This window comes from Loxodonta africana, chromosome 4 (assembly GCF_030014295.1).
Source record: "Loxodonta africana isolate mLoxAfr1 chromosome 4, mLoxAfr1.hap2, whole genome shotgun sequence".
NCBI classification, from domain to species: Eukaryota; Metazoa; Chordata; class Mammalia; order Proboscidea; family Elephantidae; genus Loxodonta; species Loxodonta africana.
This window is the reverse complement of record NC_087345.1, coordinates 71,791,785-71,805,658: the sequence shown is the minus strand read 5'-3', so window position 1 is coordinate 71,805,658 and position 13,874 is coordinate 71,791,785. Positions and strand designations below refer to the sequence as shown.

Below are 13,874 nucleotides of genomic sequence, written 5' to 3'. Positions count from 1 at the left end.
GGAGCGTTGAAAAACTCTCCGCTGCTAGAGGTGCGCGGCGCTCAGGTGGCCCTTTCCCGCTCAGGTGAGCTCCTCCCGCGCCTCCCATTGGCCAAGGCGCTCGCAGCGCTGGGAGGGCGACGCAGCCCGGTCTAGTTCAGGGTCTAGGGCGGCGCGTCACTTCCGGTAGCGCGGAGCTTGTAAAACACCCTGGAGAGAAAATGGCGGCGGCGGCGGCGGCTTCGGCGCCTCAGCAGCTATCGGATGAGGAGCTTTTCTCCCAGCTCCGCCGTTACGGCCTGTCTCCTGGCCCGGTGACGGAGAGCACCCGCCCAGTCTACCTCAAGAAGCTGAAGAAGCTTCGAGAGGAAGAGCAGCAGCAGTACCGGTCGGGGAGCCGCGGCAACAAGACGCGGAACAGTAATAACAATAACACCGCAGCAGCCACGGTCGCCGCCGCGGTACCGGCGGCGGCGGCCGTGGGGATGGGTGTCCGGCCGGTCTCGGGCGACCTCTCCTACCTGCGGACCCCTGGTGGCCTGGGCCGAATATCGGCTTCGGGCCCGGAGAGTCCTTTGGGAGGGCTCGGGGGCGCCTCAGCCGCCCCCACAGCTGGCAGCAAAGTGCTGCTGGGCTTCAGCTCAGACGAGTCGGACGTGGAGGCCAGTCCCCGGGACCAGGCCGGCGGCGGCAGAAAAGACCGGGCTTCGCTCCAGTACCGCGGGCTCAAACCGCCGCCGGCCCCCCTGGCCGCCAGCGAGGTGACTAACAGCAACTCCGCCGAGCGAAGGAAGCCCCACTCGTGGTGGGGGGCCAGGAGGCCGGCGGCCCCCGAGCTGCAGACCCCGTCGGGGAAAGATGGAGCAGCGGAGGACGAGGATGAGGAGCGAGAAGAGGGCGAGGAGAGGGACCCGGAGGCCCAGGAGCCACTATGGCCCAGCCGGACCGTGAATGGCAGCCGGCTTCTCCCCTACAGCTACCGGGAAAACTATTCGGACTCGGAGGAAGAAGGGGACGACGACGTGGCCTCCAGCAGACAGGTACTGAAGGATGACTCCCTTTGCCGGCATCGGCCCAGACGGAGCCATAGTAAACCTCTTTCTCCTCCGACTGCTAAATCTGCAGGCAGCAGGCTGGAGAGCTCAGTGCAGGGTGGGGGAGGAATCGCGATGAATGACAGGGCGGCGGCTGCCGGGAGTCTAGACAGGAGCCGAAACCTCGGAGAGGCGGTGGCGGCGGCGGCGGCGGCGGAACAGGGAGGAGGGTGTGATCCACTGGACACCAGCCCCATTCCCCGATACCGTGTTAACGCTAAGAAACTGACCCCTCTCCTGCCCCCGCCACTTACTGACATGGACTCAACCTTAGATTCGTCAACAGGCTCCCTCCGTAAAACCAATAATCATATCGGCGGTGGGGCCTTCAGTGTGGACTCCCCCAGGATTTATTCCAACAGCCTCTCTCCCGGTGCGGCGGTGGCCAGCCCCGGTTCACTCAGGATCAATCACTCCAATCATACGGGCTCCAATCATACCTACCTGAAAAACACTTACAGCAAACCGAAGCTTTCCGAACCTGAGGAGGAACTTCTCCAGCAATTTAAACGGGAGGAGGTGTCCCCAACAGGAGGCTTCAGTGCCCACTACTTGTCGATGTTTCTCTTAACTGCTGCCTGCTTATTTTTCCTAATATTGGGACTCACTTACCTAGGAATGAGAGGGACAGGAGTATCCGAGGATGGAGGACTCAGCAGTAAGTATTAAACCCCGCCTGGCTAAGGTAACAAAGGGAATGTTGTTAGTGGTACCGCCGTAACCACAGTTAGCATTTTACATGAGCTGACCTTTAACTGTAAGAACTTGGTTTAACAGTGGGATTTAAGAGATTGAGTGCATTTGTGTCTCTCTTTTTTCAGAAAGAGCAGCGCTGCTGGATCAGAATGGTATCTCATGGCTGGTTTTTAAAATTTTCTGTGTGATGTATTGTGAAACTCAAAACAGCTTATAAAAGAACAAAATACAGGTTTCTTAGTAAAAAGTATTTGTGGGTGACTTAAGTTTTCTTTCAGCCTTAAGTAGCTATTTGTGCAGATGCTAATTATTTAACAGTTTTGAAGTATTTCGTTTGCTAAGAGGCATCATAAATGCAGTGTTTTTTTCAAATTGAGTTGTGCTTCTAAAAGGCAGTGTAAGAGCTTTTGGAATTTGGGTGAAGTATTTTGTGGTATTAAGTGCCCATGAGAAGTTCTGTAATTTCTTTGAACTGAGTGAATATAGAAAACAATAAGGCACATCTTCAAATTGATTACCCAACCCAAAGCAACCCCCCTCCCATCTGTAAAAAAAAGTAGTAGGGCAGTGCAGTAGCTTGGAGTTAGATGTAACAGGCCCTGCCATTTACTTGGGGCCCTGCGGGCGCCGTGGTTTAGGAGTTCGGCTGCTAACCAAAAGGTCATTAGTTCGAATCCACCAGCCATTCCTTGGAAACCCTACAGGGCAGTTCTACTCTGTCCTGTTAGTTTGCTTTGAGTTGGAATTGACTTGACGGCAAGGGGTTTAGTGTTTTGGTTTTTGGCCATTTACTTGCTAGGTGACTGTAGGAAGTTTGTTCATGTATTCATTCAGCCAGCATCTGAGCACTTTCTGAATGCTGCACCTAGGATACAGCAGTATTAAGTCAAAGTATCCCTGTCCTTAAACACAAAAAAGATGAATGCAGGTCTTTTTATGTTCTATGAAGGAAATAAGGACAAAGTAATTGGTTTGCAGTACTTTAGATTGGGTGGTCAGAGGAGATGCCATTTGAGGTAAGACTTGAAGCAGGAGGAGACAACCATCTAAAGAGCCTGGAGAGCTGAGCAGAGAACAAGAGGAAAGGCTTGGAGTTGAGCAGAAAGCTTTCCTATAGGCTAGCATGGTTAATTAGAGCACCTTGAGCAAGGGGAGGAGAGAGCAAGAAGAGTTTAGGATTATATTTCCTAATCTATAAAATGATGCTAATATTGATTAGAATGGTAGCTGGGAGTCTTCAAAGAGAGAAAGTAAATTAGTTTGATGGACTGCTAAATACATAGTAATTTCTCAGGGCCCTCTCCCGGCCCCCCCGCCCCCGAAAACTTCCTACCCTTTCACCAAACATGAATTCACTGTATCATGATTTGTATTTATAAAATTGGCTAGTTTTATTTCATGATAGAGTGAATGATGCAGTTAGCAGACTCATAAAGAGTAGGAGTCAAAATAATAGATTATTATTACTATATTGCTTAATTAAAGGGGTTGGAAGAGGACTGAAATCCAGCACTCTTAATTGGTTCCCTGGGAGCACAGCGAGAGTAATGTGCTCTGCTTCCGATATTTGGGAGAAAAAAAAAGAAATAAGGCCACACTGGAAGTTAAACTAGCAAAGTTCACATAAATTAAATGATGTTAGCTATCAGCAGTAGGATATACTGCATCTATTTGTTTCTCTAACAACACCAACTATATTATCCAGCCCTTCCCTAAATGCCAAGTACTGTACACATTATCTCATTTAATTTTCCAAATAACCACAGAGGTAAGTGATGTTATCCCCATTTTATAGATGAGGGTGCTGAGACTCAAAGAATTTAAGAAAAGTACTCTGGTAGGGCTAAGATTTGGTTTCAGATTTTTTTTTTCCCCCAACAATAAAACCCTTTTTCTTAACATTGGGTGCTGTTTGTAGAGATCATTTTAAATAAGAGGATACTTCCATTTTATTAGGATTAAGAAAATTATGGAATATTTGGTAAAATTTCTTCCAGAATTATTGATGAGCACAATTCTCAAGGTGACTTTCTTGTTTTTCTGCTTTCTAGATGAGTGTCTGGCACAGTGGTTAAGACCTTGGCTGCTAACCAAAAAGGTCAGCAGTTCGAATCCACCAGCTGCTACTTAGAAATCCTATGGGGCAGCTCTGGTCTGTCCTATAGGGTTGTTACGAGTCGCTATGATTTTATACTTTACTAAATGGTAAATGTGATGTAGCCTGGGTGATGGAAAGAACACTGGCTAAGAGGTAGAGGATCTAGGTTCTAGGACTTGTCTATATGACCTTGGTCAAGCTCCTTAAACTACGAGCCTCATTCTTCTCCTGTATTAAATGGGAGAAATAATATCTGTTCTGTGTAGGAGGTTGTTGTGAGGGTCAAATGAGAGAGTTTCTTAAATATACCCGCTGCCATCGAGTCGATTCTGACTCATAGCGACCCTATAGGGCAGAGTAGAACTGCCCCCATAGAGTTTCCAAGGAGCGCCTGGCGGATTCGAACTGCTAACCTTTTGGTTAGCAGCCGTAGCACTTAACCACTACGCCACCAGGGTTTCCTTCTTAAATATAAGATGGTATTATTCAAAAGTTGAGGCAAAATTTGTTGTATTCACAGTATATTTGTAAAGAGAAACAAGTGATTCCTGTAAATGATACTAAGTAGTACATTTTTTCCCTATTCAACATTTAATTTTCATTAAATACTATTAAATACACATTGTAGAAATTGATATAGAAATTTGAATCAAAGAATAACTGAATCCTTAATAAATGTGTGATATATTTGATCTCTTACATACCCTGGTGGAAAGAAGTGCCTGTTTGTCCCGTTAGTCTGCGTATGTAACGGTGTTAAGGTCTCAAGAGTGAATAAATTCCACTCCCTATATTTATGCATTCTGAATCCTTTGTCATATTATGATGCTTAACCATAGGGTTTGTCAGTCAAGCAGTGTACTTAAGGAAATACTTTTACTTTGAGTAATAATTTCATCAGAAGATTGTAGGTTGTATGTGAAAGCAAGCTTTAATAAGCTTTTATTAGTTATCACGCTTATATTATGTAACATATAATAGACTAGTCTTTTAAATAGTTTGTAATCATTTGTTCCTTGAAATTTTTTCATTAAAGACACCTCTGGGTGTGTTTGAACTGCCAACCTTTTGGTTAGTAGTCAGTGCCTAACTGCGCTGCCTGGGACTCTCCTATATTTATTAGTTAAATCACTTGAGTACTGAGTCCCAGCCTTCTCATAGGTATAACTAAGGAGTTGATTAGATGATTTCTAAACTCAGTTGCTATGCTAACTGAAAGTTTGACGGTTTGAACCCACCAGCCGCTCTACTAGAGAAAAGACCAGACGATGTGCTCCCAAGGAAGATTACAGCCTGGGAAACTCTGCGACAGTTCTACTGTGTCCTTTAGGACCGCTGTGAGTGGGAATGACTTGACAGCACACAACAGCAGCAAAGCTCTTTCCAATTCCAAGGTTTAGGATTTTAACTTTGAACTGCCCTGCGAACACAAGTCAAGGATCAGCCAGCAATTAATGTTTCTCACTTGTGCCACAGGTGATTGTATCATAACAACCCACCAAAAGAAAATAGAGATGCAGAATAGATTGTCGTATGGTTATTATTTAAAAATTGTTTTTTTAATTACAAAAGACATGATTTTTGTAGAAAAATTGAGTATAGATCTGTGAAGCAAAAAATGAGTGGGTATTATACCCCTTTCCTCCCAGTCTTACCCTTCACCCCTGATCAAAGTTCCAGTAATAGATCCCTCAAGAACTTTCTTAGTATTTTCCATGTAAATACGTGTGTATATACATTTTTATTCCACGATAGAGTGTCTACTGTGTGCCAAGCACTGTCGTAAGCAGAAGGGATATGTGTGAACACAGCAGATGAAATTTCTCTTCCCATGGTGTTTACATTCTGGAGGGGAAGATGGACAATGAACAAGTAAACAAATACAAATTTCAAATAGTAATAGATGCCAAGACAAGGTAATGATAGTAACTTGGGAGCTAGAGTGGAGAGTTGTACAGTATTATATACAGGTAGGCAGGCTTCTCTCAGGGAGTGATAATTGAACAGATTTGAATGACCTGAAGGTACTAGTTATTGACGGTGCAGGAGATGAGCAGTCTAGGCAGAAGTAACAGCAAGTGCAAAACCCCTGAGGCAAGAACAAGCTTGATTATATTGAAGGATCAGAAAGAATGGCTTGTATGGTTTGTGTGGCTGGAGCATAGTGAACTGATGGGGAGAATGGTATGTGACGATATTAGAGGGTAGGCAGGGGCCAAGTGATAAATGACCTAAAAGCCTTGTGGACCTCAATTTTATCTTAGGTGATATCATGCTACCCAAATTCTGCAACTTGTTTTTTTCACTTAATGTTGTAGGTATCTTTCCATCTACTAATTTTAAGTGCAAAGGTATAGCTTAAAAATCTCACTTTACACTGGTCCCTTTCTCTTTTTTAAAAAATGTTAAAATCTCTGCCATCCTAAAAATGTTCTTCCTCAATGCTTCATTCTCCTCCATTACTCTCTTCTCAGCCAAGCTTGCAGCTAACTCCATTTCATTTTCTTTGCCAACCATCCCTCTGTAACTGTGCTTCATGTCACCAGTCATTCAACTGTCAAACCCAGAGGAGATTAAAAGTTCTTAACTTTACCTCTAGCATATATTTAGTAACCTTGACAACTCCTTTCATGAAACTCTCTCCTTTTTAAACCTCTGGATGATCGCTCTCCTAGTTTTCATTTATTCCCTTTTGTTTGGGCTTTAAATATTGGTGTTCTCTGTTGTTGTTGTTAGGTGCCATCGAGTCACTTCCAACTCATAGCAACCCTATGCGCAACAGAATGAAACGCTGCCCGGTCCTGGCCCATCCTCACAATCGTTGTTATGCTTGAGCTCATTGTGCAGCCACTGTGTCAATCCACATTGTTGAGGGTCTTCCTCTTTTCCGCTGACCCTGTACTCTGCCAAGCATGATGTCCTTCTCCAGGGACTGATCCCTCCTGACAGCATGTCGAAAGTATGTAAGGCCCAGTCTCGCCGTCCTTGCCTCTAAGGAGCATTCTGGCCGCACTTCTCCCAAGACAGATTTGTTTGTTCTTTTGGCAGTCCATGGTATATTCAATATTCTTCACCAACACCACAATTCAAAAGCGTCAACTCTTCTTCGGTCTTCCTTATTCATTGCCCAGCTTTCACATGCGTGTGATGCGATTGAAAATACCATGGCTTGGGTCAGGTGCACCTTAGTCTTCAGGGTGACCTCTTTGCTCTCCAACACTTTGAAGAGATCCTTTGCAGCAGATTGGCGCAATGCAATGCATCTTTTGATTTCTTGACTGCTGCTTCCATGGCTGTTGATTGTGGATCCAAGTCGAATGAAATCCTTCATAACTTCAGTCTTTTCTCCGTTTATCATGATGTTGCTCATTGGTCCAGTTGTGAGGATTTTTATTTTCTTTAGGTTTAGGTGTAACCCATACTGAAGGCTGTGATCTTTGATCTTCATTAGTAAGTGCTTCAAGTCCTCTTCACTTTCAGCAAGCAAGGTTGTGTCATCTGCATAACAAAGGTTGTTAACGAGTCTTCCACCAATCCTGATGCCCTGTTCTTCTTCATATAGTCCAGCTTCTCATATTATTTGTTCAGCATACAGATTAAATAGGTATGGTGAAAGAATATAACCCTGACGCACACCTTTCCTGTCTTTAAACCGATCAGTATCCCCTTGTTCTGTCTGAACAACTGCCTCTTGATCTATGTAAAGGTTCCTTATGAGCACAATTAAGTGTTCTGGAATTCCCATTCTTCACGGTGTTATCCGTAGTTTGTTATGATCCACACAGTCAAATGCCTTTGCATAGTCAATAAAACACAGGTAAACATCCTTCTGGTATTCTCTGCTTTCAGCCAGGATCCATCTGACATCAGCAATGATATCCCTGGTTCCACGTCCTCTTCTGAAACCGGCCTGAATTTCTGGCAGTTCCCTGTTGATATACTGCTGCAGCTATTTTTGAATGATCTTCAGCAAAATTTTGCTTGTGTGTGATATTAATGATATTGTTCGATAATTTCCACATTTGGTTGGATCACCTTTCTTGGGAATAGGCATAAATATGGATCTCTTCCAGTCAGTTGGCCAGGAAGCTGTCTTCCATATTTCGTGGCACAGACGAGTGAGCACCTCCAGCGTGGCATCTGTTTGTTGAAACATCTCAATTGATATTCCATCAATTCCTGGAGCCTTGTTTTTCACCAATGCCTTCACAGCAGCTTGGACTTCTTCCTTCAGTACCATTGGTTCCTGATCATATGCCACCACTTGAAATGGTTGAATATCGACTAATTCTTTTTGGTGTAATGGCTCTGTGTATTCCTTCCATCTTCTTTTGATGCTTCCTGCGTCGTTTAATATTTTCCCCATGGAATCCTTCACTATTGCAACTCGAGGCTTGAATTTTTTCTTCAGTTCTTTCAGCTTGAGAAACACCAAGCATGTTTGTCCCTTTTGGTTTTCCATCTCCAGCTCTTTGCACGTGTCATTCTAATACTTTGTCTTCTTGAGAGGCCCTTTGAAATCTTCTGTTCAGTTCTTTTACTTCATCAATTCTTCCTTTTGCTTTAGCTGCTCAACACTCAAGAGCAAGTTTCAGAGTCTCCTCTGACATTCATGTTGGTCTTTTCTTTCTTTCCTGTCTTTTCAGTGACCTCTTGCGTTCTTCATGGATGATGTCATTCCACAACTCGTCTGGTCTGCGGTCACTAGTGTTCAATGCGTCAAATCTATTCTTGGGATGGTCTCTAAATTCAGGTGGGATATACTCAAGGTCGTATGTTGGCTCTTGTGGACTTGCTCTGATTTTCTTCAGTTTCAGCTTGAACTTGCTTATGAGGAATTGATGGTCTGTTCCACAGTTGGCCCCTGACCTTGTTCTGACTGATAATATTGAGCTTTTCCATTATTTCTTTCCAGAGATGTAGCCAATTTGATTTCTCTGTGTTCCATCTGGCGAGGTCCATGTGTATAAAAAAAAGTTACTGTTTATGTTGGTGAAAGAAGGTACTTGCAATGAAAAAGTCGTTGGTCTTGCAAAATTGTATCATTCAATCTCTGGCATTGTTTCTACCACCAAGGCCATATTTTCCCACTACTGATCCTTCTTCTTTGTTTCCAACTTTCGCATTCCAATCGCCAGTAATTATCAATGCATCTTGATTGCATGTTCGATCAATTTCAGACTGCAGCAGCTGATAAAAATCTTCTATTTCTTCATCTTTGGCCCTAGTGGTTGGTGCATAAATTTGAATAATAGTCGTATTAACTGGTCTTCCTTGTAGGCATATGGATGTTATCCTATCACTGACAGCATTGTACTTCAGGGTAGATCTTGAAACGTTCTTTTTGCAGATGAATGCAACACAATTCCTCTTCGAGTTGTCATTCCCAGCATAGTAGACTATAGGATTGTCCGATTCAAAATGGCCAATTCCAGTCCATTTCAGCTCACTAATGCCTAGGATATCGATGTTTATGGGTTCCATTTCATTTTTGATGATTTTCAATTTTCCTTGATTCATACTTCATACATTCCAGGTTCTGATTACTAATGGATGTTTGCAGCTGTTTCTTCTCATTTTGAGTTGTGCCACATGAGCACATGAAGGTCCTGAAAGCTTTACTCCATCCACATCATTAAGGTTGACTCTACTTTGAGGAGGCAGCTCTTCCCCAGTCATCTTTTGAGTGCCTTCCAACCTGAGGGGCTCATCTTCCAGCACTATATCAGACAGTGTTCCACTGCTATTCATAAGGTTTTCACTGGCTAATGCTTTTCAGAAGTAGACTGCCAGGTCCTTCTTCCCAGTCTGTCTTAGTCTGGAAGCTCAGCTGAAACCTGTCCTCTATGGGTGACCCTGCTGCTATCTGAATACGGTGGCATAGCTTCCAGCAACACATAAGCTCCCACAGTACGACAAACTGACAGACACATGACAGAACTCTATTTTTTGGTTCTGTCCTTTGTATATAATTTTCTTAGGCAATTTCATCAATCTCTTGGCAAAGAGTGAGTGGATATTGTATCCCTAATACCTCCCAATTTTGTATTTTCAGCTTAGATTTCTCTCCTGAGTTTTATATGTATCTACTTACTTACTAGATACCTTCTGGATGTACCACAAGTACCAGCAGTACCTGTTCTCATCATCTTTCCTCATCCTCACTTTGTTTTTCCCTCCTCTGTTTCCTCTTTGGAAACCCTGGTGGCGTAGTAGTTAAGTGCTACGGCTGCTAACCAAAAGGTCGGCAGTTCGAATCCACCTGGCGCTCCTTGGAAACTCTATGGGGCAGTTCTGCTCTGTCCTGGAGGGTCGCTATGAGTCGGAATTGACTTGATGGCAGTGGGTTTGGTTTTTTTTTTTTTTTTTGGAGGGGGGATTCCCTCTTTTAGTTAATGACACCTCCATCCACCCAGAGCTCAAGATAGAAACCTTAGAGTTCCCTAGGTTTCTTCCTTTCCTTACCTTTCTACCAACCTCCAATCTAATTGGTTACCAAGTCATATAGTTCTATCTCCTACATATCTTTTGGATTAATCTTTTTCTCTCAATTGCCACCACTCTAAGTTAGTCTCTTGCTTGAATTGTTTCCGTAACCTCCTAACAGGTGTCCCTGCTTCTGGGCAGTAGCTCTTCCAGTCTCTTTTACACTGCCAGGGCAGTGTTTCTGAAACACAAATGCAGTCTTCCGCTATCTTGATTGAAATTACTCAATGACCTTTCCTTACTTTTTGGATAAAATCTTAACTCCTCGGCTGAACTGTTCATGATCTGACTATGCTTGCCTTTCTAGCGTCATTTCTTCTAATCCTCATCCCTCTAATAACACTTAACTTTCTGGAAGACTGAACTACTTGGTGTTCACTGAATAGGTCATCAAATTTTGTACCTCTCTGTCTTTGCACATGTTAGTCCTTTCTTTGGGAATCTGTTCTTTCCTCTCTACTGTCTAGGTGCTATTCGTTCTTAAAAGTGTTACCTCTGGACATCATCTCTACTTTCCACCTTCAGTCCCTGAGAATTTGATCCGTCATACTCTGCTCAAATAAAATCTTGCACATTCATCATTGCAGAGTAATGTCTATGTCCGCCGTACCAGATAGATTACAGCTCCTTGAGATAATCTTTTAGAGGAGGAAAATGCGGTAGTAAGGAGTAAAAACACTTCACTCATTTCTGAGTTGGAATCTCAGCTCTCTTTTACCTGTGCTGTGGCACAGTGGTAAAATAGTACGGCTGCTAACCAAATCCAGTTCGGATCTACCAGGCGGCTCTTGGAAACTCAATGGGACAGTTCTGCTCTGTTCTATAGGTCACTATGAATCGGAATAGACTTGACTGCAAGGGGTTTGGTTTGGTTTTGAGTCTTTTCTACAAACTCAATTGCCTCATTAAAAATGAGGTTGATAGTATTTGCCTCAGGGTGGGTTTAAGCATTAAGTGAGATAGTGTATATGAAATATTTAGCATTGTTGCCAAACATGAAATCACTTTATATGTGGAAGTCATATTAGTATCCTTGACACAAATTCATTATTTGGTAAATATTTGTTGAATAAATGATCTCATATGCATGCATTCATTAACTCATCATCAAAGTAAGTAAGTGGTTATTTACTCAGTATCTTAGTATTCAGGTACTGAGAAGGATACAAAAGGAATCTCACTCCGTAAAAACTTCCAATTTGTCAATAACAGGCGCACAAAATGGTTAAAAGACATGTGAGATATTATGTGATAAGTGCCACATTTTCATGAAAGAAAAGAGTTCACTGTAAGTTGCGTCAGTCTCAAATGACAAAAAGCCCTGGATTCCCAAATTTGGACTTTATTCTGTAGGTAGAGCAGTGGGACTCCATGAAAATTTTTAAGCAGAGGACTTCGTTGTTGTGCTGTCATTTTTCTACTCCTAGCAACCCCATGTGACTTAGTATAACTGCCCAGAGGGTGTTCTAGGCTGTAATCTTTACAGGAGCAGACCTCTGACCCCACACAGGGACTGCCAGGCGGGTTCGAACTGCCAGCCTTTTGGTTAGCAGCTGCTTAACCGTTCCTTTACCAGGGCTCTTTAGCACAGGACTACATGATCAAATTTGTAGGAGAAACAGGTGGTGCTAGAGATAATGGAGTGACAGAGTCGAAGGGAAGGCGTGGAATGATGAGAACCTGAAGGAGGCTGATAACCATGGGGATAGGGTAGGGTCTGTAAATGAGAGAAGCCGTTTGAAGAAAGAAATACACTTGGTGACTGGATATAAAGAAAAAACGAAAAGTTATTTCCCTTATTCTGTGGTCTTAAGTCTGGATAACTCAGAGAATGTTGATACCATCGACAGAAATTAGGAATGTTAAAGAGAGATCTTATTGGTAATAGACAAAATGAGTTTATTTAGGGTTTATTGTTTGAGTTGTTTAAGTAGAAATACACTGTAGGCTATTGCAGGTACGTGATTGGATTAAAGATGAGAGATTGGTGCTATTTACTAAAGGAATAGATACCTTTTAAATATTTGTTTCTCCTTTTAATGTATGTGAGGTTTTTTTTTTTTTTTAAAGCCAAGACCAAGTGTTACAAAAGGGTACCATAGTTTAATTTTTTTTTTTCACTTTTTCAAGTAATTAGACTAACCAAATAGCCCAGAGCTTGATATCTAAAATGAACATGGGGATGAGTTTTCTGAAAAATATTAGATGCTCCCATTCTTGAAGATTGAAAACTGACTGTTATGCTAAAAGTTTCTCAAAGTTAACTACTTTTTAAGGAAAAAGAAAAATTCTTAGATTTCTAAGAATATTCCTGGGAACCACCCAGAAAACTCAGTGCTGTCAAAAGTGTTACAAAAGGGTACCATAGTTTTAATTTTTTTTTTCACTTTTTCAAAAGTTAGACTAGCCAAATGGCCCAGAGCTTGATCTGTAAAATGAACATGGGCATAAGCTTTCTAAAAATATTAGTTGTTCTCATTCTCGAAGATTGAAAACTGACTGTTACGCTGGAAGTTTCTCAAAATTAACTACTTAAAAAACAAAACAAAAAAACTTAGACTTCTAAGAATATTCTTGGGAACCCACAAAAACCCAGTGCCGATTCATAGCAACCCTAGCAACCACAGTGGTTTGCATACCCCTGTTTGATGTTTCAAAAAATTAAAGCCTAGTCTATGAAAACGTCTTTCATTTGAAAATTATCTCTACAATAATTTAGAAAAAAAAAATCATCAGAGTCAAAACTTAAGAATCCCCAAATGTATATCCATGGAGCCTCGTTTAAGGAAATATTGCAATGTTAGATAGAGCTTGGAGTGTTATGGAGGCAGAGCTGGGTTTGAATATTGACGTTTCCACTTGCTAGCTTTTTTGCTAAAGGCTAGTTACTTAACCACTGTAAACCTCCATATCCTCATGTGTAAAATAGAGTTAAGTGAGAATTAAATAAAATAATGCATGTAAAGTACTCGGCCCAGTACATGACACATTGTGATAACAGGTAATCCTGTGTAACACTAACTGTGTGCCAGATACTGAGCTGAACAATTAAAATTGTTATTTAATCCTCATGGCTATGTACTTTTCCTATTTTATAAAGAGACTGGTAGCACCTAGAAGTTAAGTAACTTGCCTAGGGTCATGTAGCTAGAGACAGTATTTGAACTCTGAATAGTGGCTCTTAACCATTCTGCTAGATTGCCTCTCAGTATGTACATAAGGACTCAGTATATGTTTTATACTATAAATATTTTAAAAAACCGTATTGTTATTATCCAAAAATCATGAAGGATATTGATTGGTGAAGTAGATCAATGCATGAAATTCTAAAGGTGCCAGGAATAATCTATGGAATTTAACATTAGGACAAGAAAGAAAGTACAAATTTGTACCATTTCACTCAACCTTCAGGAATCCCTTGGAACTATTTATCCTTACTAAAGGTTTTAAGTTAATTCATTTATATGTAAGGGAACATTTGCTATAAGGTAAAGTATAATATATATAAGGTGTAAAACTAA

General features: G+C 42.0%; 1 protein-coding gene across 2 annotated transcripts in view; it reads left to right on the top strand.

The window, feature by feature from the left end:
• The first annotated feature begins 174 nt into the window (after positions 1-174).
• The window catches only part of LEMD3 (LEM domain containing 3), a 91,805-nt gene continuing 78,105 nt past the window's right edge, over positions 175-13,874 (top strand). Inside the window, exon 1 of one of the 2 annotated variants that reach the window (XR_010321817.1) lies at positions 175-1,731. Coding sequence is in view for 1 of the 2 variants with exons in the window: in XM_003405581.4 (XP_003405629.4) it covers positions 201-1,731 (1,531 nt within the window). In the remaining variant the exon portion in view is untranslated. The remainder of the gene's footprint in view (positions 1,732-13,874) is intronic. The other variant, XM_003405581.4, reaches the window with a different exon arrangement.